At 49.2% G+C, this 11,424-nt stretch overlaps 1 protein-coding gene across 2 annotated transcripts in view; it reads left to right on the forward strand.

Annotated features, from left to right (window-relative positions):
* Positions 1–2,013: 2,013 nt before the first annotated feature.
* The window catches only part of RGMB (repulsive guidance molecule BMP co-receptor b), a 29,982-nt gene continuing 20,571 nt past the window's right edge, over positions 2,014–11,424 (forward strand). Inside the window, exons 1-3 of one of the 2 annotated variants that reach the window (XM_090038326.1) lie at positions 2,014–2,342; positions 3,660–3,792; positions 7,547–7,761. In XM_090038326.1, the coding sequence (XP_089894452.1) occupies positions 3,788–3,792; positions 7,547–7,761 (220 nt within the window). In that variant the 5' untranslated portion in view covers positions 2,014–2,342; positions 3,660–3,787. The remainder of the gene's footprint in view (positions 2,343–3,659; positions 3,793–7,546; positions 7,762–11,424) is intronic. The other variant, XM_090038328.1, reaches the window with a different exon arrangement.

The following is an 11,424-nucleotide window of genomic DNA, read 5'->3' on the forward strand; positions in this document are numbered from 1 at the left end:
AGGCATTTATTTAATTACTATATTTGTGGTAGACCTGACAAGCTGACTTCTAAAACATATTGACTAATGTTTCTGGAGAGAAGAAAGAACCATGGCTTGCTAGATTATCTCTGTTGTGTTGGCGCAAGCTCAACAAAGAGAAGGAATGGTAAATGGCTGGAACTGCATTAGAAAACATCCTCTCAGGCCAGTTTTCTGGTATTGCTTTGAACTCTCCCTCATCATTATTTTATGCACCCAATCTTCTTTGTGCTTGTGGAACAGGGAGGAAGAAAAACACACGAGACTTGCCTTTAGGATTTTTAATCAAAGCTACTTCTGCTTTGCTGATTGCAGCCGTGGAGTTTCAAATGCTGAAGCAAGTGGGTAAATTAAAACCCCATATTCCTGTGGGCTAGGAACAGAGCTGTTTGAAATGTTTTTTAACGAGAAGAGCATGCTCCTATTGTGTTTCTCTTGAGCCAGCAGATCCAGAGGAGATGCTCCAAAGAGTTCTGAGAATCAAGGCCAGGATGATTAGCAAAGAGAGACACGAGTGCAATTATCTGGCAGGAGTTCATTTGAAGGAGGGCTGGGCTATGGTTGGCTGCTCTAGCCACCTTGCTGTTTCAGTACCTAATGCAAAACTCAGTAAAATCCAGGAAAATAAAGAATTCCCAGGGGCTTTAAATCAGACTTTCAATTGTTGAGCTGGGAAAAAGGAGGGGCTAGCAATTAACAGAGAAAAATGTAGTTGGGGTCTGGTCCTGTTCTGAGCAGGGAATTGTACTAGATTATAAAAGTGGGACATACAAGCGGCATCCAGACAAGTGTGGCCGTGTGGTATCACAAACCCATCTGCGGCGCCATATACTGTACATGCAGGCATTCCCCAAGCTGCTGCCTTGCAGCGCTGGGGGGAGGAGGGTTTGACCCAGGGAGATCCAGGGGTCAAAAAAAACACCCCCCCAAAAAAGTGGGGTGGCACATGTGGTGGTAGCATGCACCACCCAAAAACAGAGCCTGGCTGGCCTAGCTTTTGGCCAGGTTTCCTGCCATACCTGCAGCCCAGGGAGGCCCCCAGGGCCCCAGGTACGGCTGCTGGGGCCAGCATTGTGCTGGCCCCAGCTTTCCCTACCCCATCTAGGGTAACCTGCCACATGCCAGAGCATAGCACAAACATTCCCCTGGGATAGGTAGCAGCCATACAAGGTGTGCTGCTGCTGCTTCTCCCTGGGGAAACAAACATCCACATCCGGACACATCCACAAAGACCATTTTCACAATGTATCTTCTCCTAGCTTGCACAAAGCCACATCCAAGTCTTCCGACCTGGGCTATGACATTACAAAATAATCATCATCATCATCATCATTTCCTGAATAGGTCCTAGAGGGACCAGAGAGATTATACTGTAAACCTAAACCAAGCTTACCTAATGGTCACAAAGCCAAGCTGCCCCCACCCTCCTATGAATGTGTCCAAGCCTTTGCAAGCTAGAGAAGAAATTCTGCACCTTTTCTCCAGACAAGTTCAGTCCTTTAGCCTCAGATCCAGACCAACAAAAAAAGACCTCCCGCCCTCCCCCCAAAAAACAAAACAAAAACAAATCCCAGACATGTAACTGCTAGGACTCAATCAGGAGAGGGGAGGGAAACAGATTGTCTGCTGGCGGCCAAACATCTGGGGAGAACTGGGAAAGCTGGTGTATATGCAAGGGCTGCTAATACCCAACTAAATAAGCGGGTTGTTGGCGGCTGCGAGGCTTTGATAGTGTAACAAATTGCTGAACAAGTGCGAGGGGGTTGTAAAAGAAAGGCGGCCCGCCCCGAGCCAGTGTCCCCCGGCCCAGTAAAGGGCTCCTTTGTGCGAGCCTCGAAGGGGAGCGTGCCCAGCGGCTCCTCCAGATGTGCAGGTACATTCCAGCGGTTGCAGCAGGCGCTGCCAGCTCCGCCAGGGGGCTGCAGCCGGAGGAGGTGGGGCCAGCGCGCTGCTCCAACCTCCCTCCTTGGGGCGGCAGGGGAGCGGGGGATGGAGAGCATCTTCCCAGCCGCGAGGAGGGAATTACTGTGCTCCCTGCTCCCCCCCCCTCCACCAGCCCTCATTTGTTTTCTATAGGTGGCGGAAAGATCACGCTGTCATTAAAGGCACATCCCCCTCGCTTTGTGCCAGCGCCGGGAAGGGGGAGGCAGATAAACAGCCCCTGCGAGGTGGATCCAGATGCAGGCGGCGGCCGGCCGAGCTGGCCCGATGAGTCCCCCCTTCCCGGCGGCCAGCGCCCGCCCGCGCCGCTGCTGAGCGCCCCGCGCCGCCCGCGCCGGGATGTGGCAGCCGGCGGGGATGGAGCCCAGGGGCCGGCTGCGGTGAGTTGCTTCTTTCCTTGCCGGACTTGAGGTTTGCGGATTTTCGCTCCCTTGTTTGTTTGCCTGCCTTGGGGTTCTTTAAAAAAAAAAAAATCAGGAGTTGTTGTTGTTGTTGTTGTTTCCACCTGTCTCTAAGCAAGCGCTTGGTTCTGCAGGGGACCAGTAGGAGCAAAAAGAGAAAGTGGGGGAGGGGGGAAGAAGAAGGGGAAAATAGGTCCAGACGGACATCTGTAACCACTTACATGGTTGCACATTGCAGAGTCCATCTGAGAAAATAAACACCTCTTACTCCGGATTGTTTGTGCCTGATGTCAGCCTGGAGCGGTTCAAGGATCGTGTGTGTGTGTGTGTGTGTTGCAGTGTGTAGATAGAGGGACACACATTGTAATACACACACACGCACGCACAAGACACAGGTTCCTTGCAGTGTGTATCTACATAGATACACATTTCGATACACACACACACTACACAGGATCTTTGCAATGTGTATCCAGCTAGATAGATATACACACATTGCAGTATACACACACACTCTACATGGGTTCCTTGGGATGTGTATCTAGATAGACAGACACACACACACACACATTGCAATAAACACACATTGCAATGTTGCTCTGTGGAGCTTTGGCTTTTTTAGCTGAGAAAAAAAGAGCACTGAAAGGTCATTGCTGGGTTCAGGTCTGGGCACTGAGTGGAGGAAAGGTCACAAGGCAGAGGGGCAGATCCCAGTTTTGCTGTATGCTCTGTGTGGGGCGTGTGCTCTTTGTGTGCTCTGTGTGTGTGTGTTCATTGTGTGCTCTGTGTGTGTGTGCGTGTGTGTGATGCCTGAGATGAGAATGCTGAGCTTCATGTCAGGAAGCTCTCGAGGAGCTCTAAAGAGGCAAGAAGTTGGCTGCCGCGCTTCCTTTCTGCATTGACAGGCTCTGGTCTTGTCAGCCTCACAGTGGATAAATGCAAACTCAGCCTGCCTTAGCCAGCCCGATGTGGAACTGATGGCAAGTAATTGCCATGGCAGTGCCTGAGAAGGTGGAGGGGGGAGTATCTTAAACACATTAGCTAGACTGCAAAGCTTTTAAAGCTTTCTCAGGAGTTTCTGGCTAATGAGAGGTTAACTTTGTTTCGGAGGGAAGATCGTGCTGGTTTCCTGAGATAAATGGGCAGGAAGCGCATTACCTCCCAGGCTCTGGCAAGCGACTTCCAAATGCTTTTTGCACCTGCTATTTTCAGGCTTAGTCAGTAGCTACAAAACCCAGGCTCATGTCAATCTCCTTTATTGGTTGGAGTAATGACCCTTTCCTCTGCCCTCCGCAGGACAGCTCGTGATGTACATGTTCTCAATTATCCGCTGTACAGGTCCTAATTTGTAAAGGGTCCCATCGTCTAGGAGAATAGGATGAAGCTCTGACTCCACAGCTCAGCTGCACACCATAGGGTTAAACATGATGTAAGTACAAAAATATCAGAGAAGTCCATTTATTAAATACTTATTGCTGATACTTGCTGCCTCTGTTGCCAAATAATAGTGGGAAATGGAATGACGTGTTTTGCAAAGTGAAAGTCCAGGTTGGATTCCCCACTAGCCTTCCTCGGCTCACACCAATGTCATAAGCAGACCAAGAGGAGATTCATGTTGGATGTCTGGAAACAGAGATTGTATCAGCAGGGGAACAGTTAAGGCATCGCACATTCCTGCTGGAAAACAAACCATAGCTTGTTTCAAAGCCATGAATGCTCTGGCAGGGGTTTGACTTTTACCCAGTTACATGTTCACTTCATTTTATGCAGTTACATGTTTGCTGGAGCTGGACTCAGTGGTGACAGATGACAGAACAGGGAGAAATGGTCTCAAGTGGCAGCAAGGGAGGTTTGAGTTGGATATTAGGAAAAACTTTCTCTCTAGGAGGGTGATGAAACACTGGAACAAGTTACCTAGAGAGGTGGTAGAATCTCCGCTCCTGGAGGTTTTTAAGGCCCAGCTTGACACAGCCCTGGCTGGGATGATCTAGCTGGAGATGGTCCTGCTTTGAGTTGGGAGTTGGACTATATGACATCCTGAGGTCCCGTCCAACATTCATTTTCTATCATTTTCTCTGATATAATTTCACTTTTTAAAAAAGCTGGGTCTCTGAGCCTTCTGATGCTTGCTTCTTTTGCTTCTTGGCTGTAGCTGGGGGGAAAGCAAGAGATAAAGACAGCTAAAAATCAGGGCTGTGGTTTGTTTGACATCTTCAAGTCACAACAGTGTTGATAGCCACGCACACTTGCTATTGTTATAAGCTCACATCTGAACCGGCTCCTGAACTTTCACCTGTTTTTCTGGTCTTTAAAAGGGCTAGAAAGTGAAAGCTCAGGAGTGGATTCAGATGTGAGCTTATAACAATAGCAAGTGTGCGTGGCTATCAACACACTGTCAGATCTTTGCCTATTCTGAAATACTGAACTTTAACCTTTCCATATTACTGTCTCAGCTAATTTAGTGGCCCTGAGCCTTCAAAATGAGAGCTATCTGGCAGGGCAGTTGTAGGCAAATGTCACATTTGCTGCAGGCTGTGCATTTGGACACTCACACCCATGCAGATGTTAGGCAGCTGAATCCCAAACTTGTCAAATTTAACAATAGCACCCTGGATGAAATGTATGTTCTCCTTTTTTACAAGCACAATTCCAGTGCTTGACCCAAATATTTGGAGTATCTCAAGAGCGCCCTCTATTGTCAAGGAACCGAGCACAGAAGAAAAAGCAGCACCACAGTTGAAAGGAGCTGGAACAAAACCAGAACAGACAAAAAAAACCTACCATTGCCTTTATTGAGAGTTTTGCTTGCACATGAGTCTCAGATCTGATTTTAACCGAAGAAATAACTTGAAAAAATCAAGAAACAGCCAATACATTTTTAAAGGGGGAAGTGCAGTCTGTGCACTTTGTTGTGAACCCTGCAACCTTTCTTCTTTGTTGCAAGTAGGAGAAGTTAGGGTAGGAGTCACAGCTGTATCCCTTGACACATCTTTGGGTAGTTCATAAAATCAGAAAACGAAGCTTGGAAGGGACCTAGGAGGTCATCTAGTCCCACCCCCTTTCTCAAAGCAGCACCAGCCCCAACTAGATCATCCCACCCAGGGCTTTGTCAAGCCGGGCCTTAAAAACCTCCGAGGATGGAGATTCCACGACCCGCCCCCCCAGGTAATTTAAGCCAGTGCTTCACCATCCTCCTAGTGAAAAAGGTTTTCCTAATATCCAATCTAAACCTCCCTTGGTGCCACTTGAGACCATCGCTCCTCGTTCTGTCATCTGTCAGTTGTTTCGGGTGTTTTGAAGAAGAGGAACTTACAAAGCAAGTGGCCAAAACCAGGACTGTGGGTAGCAGCTGATCTAATCACACTTGCTCCAAGGCTAGCGGCAGGCTTGAGAATCAAGCAGCTCTTGTCTGTGAGCTGTGCTCCTGCCATGCTGATACTGTGGAGACACAGCTGCAAGCCTGAACTGTGGGGTGGGGCACAGGGATTCAGCTCTTTGTTATGGGCACAACTGCAGTAGGGGTGACAAGGAGGGAGGGAGAGCAGATCCGTTTAAAACGTCTGTGGAGTCACCTGATCGGAGTGCCCTGGGAGCAACACTGAAAAGTTGCTATGGTGCAGGGCAATTGGTGTGAAGAGAGCTTTTAATGTAGAAAAACACGCAAACAGATGAGTTTAAGGAATGACTGACTCTTGTGTTCCTAAACTGGTTTTGCTGCTGTTTCTACGCAGCTGAATGAATCCCCCCTCCCCTTCCTAATGCCTTTTGTTTGGCGTGGGTCACCGGGGCCAAGCAGATTTAAATACAACTTAAACAAAGGAAAAGGAGGGGTGGGGGGAGCAGATTGCCATGGGACAGAAAATCGGAAACGTCAGGCTAAAAGCCTTTAATTATACGAAACCTATTGACTGGGACAGGGATGGGGGATTCATCACTGATTATTATTTGAGGCATGGGCGTGCTGATTACAAAACTGGCTTTTGCCCCGTCTTGTCACCTCTCACAAACGGAGCGGCCTCCGGCCTTGAAGGAGGGGGGAAAAGTTGTGTAATTAAGCCTGGCCCGAGATAAACCACGTTAGTTAGGGAAGGAGGACGAGCAAGTGGAATTTACGTGTTGAAGCCATTCATAGAGATTATTACATGGCACTTCACACTCCCTGATAACAAAATTGCCCATTGTTATCAGCCTCACACAATTCCCTCTCCTCCCGGCTCCTTGTCTGAGATGCCTAATCAGGGGCCTATGCGAGTGTATCAAAGCATGCCGCAGCCCTGTAAAGCTGGAGTGGTTGCCTTGCAAAGGTGAGGGGCATTTCGAGATCCCGCTATGTAACCGCTGAAGAGATGAGGAAGATGCCGGCGTGGCCCAGCCTAACACAGAGTTCAGCACGCCGGGGGCGGAGTGGGAACAAATCCCCCGGGGGGCCAAGCCGCCGGAGACTAGACACAGCCCGACCCTCTCGGCCAGGAGGGGAGGAAGCGATTACGAGCAAGCGATGCCTCCCCGAGCCCCCGGCGCTGGCATTCGGACTCGGAACGCGGGCAAAAGCCAACGTTCCAAATCCGAACGCTGGCGAAGAGGTCCAGCGGAGCTGATTGGCCGCGGCGATGACTCCGTGTCAAGGCCGGGATTCTAGCAGGAGAAGCGTCCCTGGGCTCGGACCCGGAGCGGAGTCGAGCGCAGCGGGCGGGCAGGGCTGGAAGAAAGCGCGTGAGCGGGCGGATCCGAGCGGGGGGCTGAGAGCAGCGATCTCCCCGCCAGGGGCTCGGGAGGGAAGGTCTCTCCGCGCCCAGCCTGGCTGCTGGGAATCGTCTTCAATAAAGCCGGGAGGCGGGGAGAGGAGGGCGGGGATCCGATGGCAAAGCACCTTGCCAGCCTCCTCCGCACTCCGCCGGGGGCTGGGGGAGGAGAGGAGGGCGGAGCGGGGGATGCTCCTACGAGTAGCGCGTCGGTCTCGTTGGACTGGCGGCGCAGGCCAATGGCGGGCGGGGGCCGGGGAGGGCGAGTGCAGAGCCGAGATTGATTGGGCGGCGGGGGAGGGAGGCGGGGCAGGGGCCGGGCGCCTGTGGGCAGGGGAGCTGGAGCTGGAGCTGCGCGGGGCTCGGAGCAGCACTCACGCTCTTTGTGCTTCCTCCCTCGGCCGCGCCCGGCGGCCCCTGCCCGGCGCGCCTGGGAAGCAGGAAGAAGAGGAGGCTCGGAGGCCCGCCCGCCTGCCCATGCGGTCGCCCCGGTCCCGCGCCGCCGGCGTCCCGCAGCGCTGCATGGACGGGCATGGGGGAAGCAGCAGCCGCGCCCGCCGTCGCCATCGCCGGGGCTGAGCCGCGCCGCCGCCCGCGCCCGCCGGCCCGCGCCGCCCTGCTGCTCCTGCTCGGCCTCGGGCTGCTGCTGCGCACAGGTACGGCCCTCCGGGGACGGGGCGGGCACCCGGGACCTGCTGCTCCCCCTCCCCGGCTCAGCCCGCCGGCTCCCCGGCCGGAGCGGGGCCCCAGCCCGAGTCCGCGCTCGGGTTCCCCTTCCCGCCCCTGCCCCGGCTGGGCACCTGGAGCCTCACGGGGGTGGGCATGTTTCCTCGTGGATAGGCTTGAATTCCCGCTCTCCCAGCCCCACTCTGATCCCGGCTCTGCAGCAGCCGGAGCCCCTTCATTCCCCTTTGGGCCCTTCCCCAGTAGCACTTCATGGGCCTAGGCAGCCTGTCTGGGTCCTCGGGGCTCCTGCCCATCAGCTGCCGGGCAGCCCTCACCGCCTGCTCCTTCAGGGCTCCCTCTGAAACCTCTGGTTGTGAGGGAGCGCCCTCTGCGCCTCCCACCCATTCTGTTCTTGGGACAAGGAAAGCTCTTCAGAGCAGGAGGAAAGTTTAAAGGGGCTCCAGACTGACAGAAACGGGCCTCTGCTTTGCACCTGAAGGACCAAAGTAGATTAGATCTGGTTTTAAGGAGCACGGAGTGGCCAGCAGCCTTTCTAGGAAACGCGTCCTTGGCTTTAAATTGACATGGTGTAATAAAAATCCAGCCTGGTATCAAGAGGCACTGAGTCATGGCTTTGTTCTGCGCTCTGCCACGCGTTGATGTCAGCTGGGCCCGCTGATTCGTTTATTTGTTCTGATCATTTTGGAGAATAAGGTCCTCCCTGTTGTGTCTCTTGAGGGCTCTTTCCTGGAGAAACCTACGCTCTGGTATCTCCGGTTACTTGTGATGACAGTGATACAAAATCCTTGTGAGCTCACATTTCTTGTGTTTTTTAAAGACGACATTCCCGATTTGGGCACTCATGACTCTGTGACAGCTCAAGCAAATGGGTCACAGTGAAAAACCAGCTGGATTGAGTTCCTGGAGGGAAAACTCTGCTGACGTGACTGGAAGCTGTGGAATAGAAAAGACTCTGACATAAGCTTAATTTCTTTACCAGGTTAACCATGGCAAATTGGCAGAGTTTGGCTCAGAAATTGGCGCTGTTTTGATAGTGATGCTATGTGGGTTTTTTCAGGGAAGTTATGAAAATTGGTAGTACTTTACAGCCCTCCATAAAGTCCATTGCCACGATGCAGGTCTGGTCCTGAAAGAGCTTTTACTTTCTTGCTTAGTACTTCCTCTAAAATGTTTATTATTTCCGTAGAGTTGTTCGCCTGCTGAAGTGATTGCAGGATTGGTCCTCTGCAGAATTTAGTAGAGTTTCTTGCTTGCTTTCCCTCTGTGTGGTGATGGTCCTCAGAGCAGTGTCCAGCTGCTCTGAAATGGGGTCAGTTTTCTTTAAATTGCAAAGGGGCCAATCCAGGCGCTTCTTTATAGATAAGCATACATCACTACTGTACCTTTTACTGCTTGCCTTGCCTTTCCTGTATAGTTTAATTTACAGGAATGTGTCTTTATGCTTCTGTACTTCATGCCCTTATAAAAATAGTATACAGCAGTGCAAATTGAAGTACATACACTGACCTTTTTTGTGATATTGTTTGGAAGGAACTTGGCGTAGGATTTCTAAAACATCTGTATTGTTAATGGAGGAGCTGTACTGAGCCCGTTCCTAAATGGCATCTTGAAGCAGTTATGCTTTACATTTGGATTCTGGAACCAAACCATTTTATAAGCATGTACCTGTAAACTTTGAATTCCTCCTCTGGAGCAGAAAGCTGTTGTATTTATGTATTTTTAGCCGAGCTTTGTGTTTCCTGCATGAAGATCAAATGAGAAACTGCTTGCTTACTCGTACACTTCATGGCCTTCCTTGGCTAGATCGTTGAGGCTGTTTTGTTGGGTTTTTTTACTCTGTGTTCTCTTGGCATTGTGACAAGACATTTACTTTAGCTACCCATAACAGGCAAAGTGCGCATTGTCATTATAAATTCATGAACACTGGATATTTCTGGGTGTACAATGTGGGTTAGTTGTAGTAAAGGAGGGTCAGCTTGGGATAGGGGACGGAAATGGTAATCTTTTCTCTCTTCTAGCTCCTTTTGAATTTGAGATAACAAATGGATTTAAAATTTACTTTAAGGTTACACAGAGCTGCTCATTCCCTCTGCCTTTTAAATGTATTTTCACTTAAGAATACTTGTAACCATCATTTTTTTTTTTTAAAGGATCCCCCTGCCCCAAACGCACACACAACTTCTTACACCACGATGCCAGAGAGCACCAAAAAGTTAAAATTGGGGAGGAGTATAAAAAGGGGCCTTGATGGGAGAAAACCCAATATATTCCAACTATATTCTTGCTTTTTTTACCTTCTCTATCCCAGCATGCGCGCACACATTATTCTTGTCTGTCCACGCCCCCTCTTAATCTTAATATGTTATGACAGAAATTACAAACAAATGTATACACAGCTGAATTTTATAGCTCATAAAAAGAACAAATGGGTACAACATGTTTTAGTGGGAAGCTGCTGATGCTTGGGCAGATATTTTGTCAAGTCTTAAAACTAATCATTTTTAACTTCTGCCGGCCACTTCTAGTGGCCACTTCAGTATTGATGTCTGTTCTAGTAAAAAGCTGATCATTTGGGGATTTATTTAAACTCTATCCTGTTCTCTAGAGTAGGGCTCATGTTTCTTTTTGCTCAGAAATGGAAATTCCCCATCTTACAACCCTTAAAAAATAAGAAGTAACACTTTATATTCTACAGTAGAAATAGGTTTCGTGTAACTAGACTGTAGAGTACTTAAACTAATATTGTTGTCAGTTTTCTAATAGGAAACCTATCTAGCGGCACACTCCAGTGTGGGAAGGAGTCTTACTTTTAAGTGTAAAGAAGGTGGAATAACATTTCAGATGTTTCCTCTTTCTTAACATTCCTGCCTGGGAAAATGTAAGCTATGCAAAGCTGAGGGTTCATCTAAAACAGTTGTATATTGAAAACGTACTCTTATACCTTCCTGGCAGACATGCAGTGGTGGGGTGGGAAGTATGTAAATGTTAGATTTAAGCCTGTAGCTCTTGCTGCTTTAACTGGATGTGGAATATAGTACTTCTGACTACCACTTGCAGTAACTTTTTGTAAAATAAGTATTAGCTTAGTTTTCCCCCTGCTTCACATGCTGAAGATGATGGGGGATAGCTGTCTTAAAATGCTAAGGTTATACAGTGACCTCTGGCTAAAATTTGGAAAGTCTCTCTGACAAACTTTTGTTCTTTCCATATATTGTCGTCTCTTAGAGATGGGGACTGTTGTCTTCTGTGTTTGTGCATGCATCTGTGTGCTCCTACTGTACAGCAGATAATGCTAGAATACAAAAGCAAATTGGTATTTAGATCATATTGGCTTCTAAGGTAACACTTCTTAAAACAGGACTTGTGTGTAGGGAGGTTGATTATTCTCCCAAACATGCGTCTTGAAAACCAGTTGCCAGTTTGGTGTTTACATACTCTTTTCCCAAGTTTTCAACACTTGCTGTTGAATAGCTGATAACTTCCCCTATTCAGTGTAGTTTTGAAAATCAGTATGTGTGGGGGTTTTTTGTTTGTTTTTTTTCCTAGCTCATGTCTCCAAGTAAGCATGGTTGGATTTTTTTCTGTAGTATACTATTGTGTAATATGCATTGATTCAGGGTTTTCAAATTCTA

The sequence above is a fragment of the Crocodylus siamensis genome, chromosome 3 (genome assembly GCF_052110815.1).
Source record: "Crocodylus siamensis isolate JL-2025a chromosome 3, ASM5211081v1, whole genome shotgun sequence".
In the NCBI taxonomy this organism is placed as follows: Eukaryota; Metazoa; Chordata; order Crocodylia; family Crocodylidae; genus Crocodylus; species Crocodylus siamensis.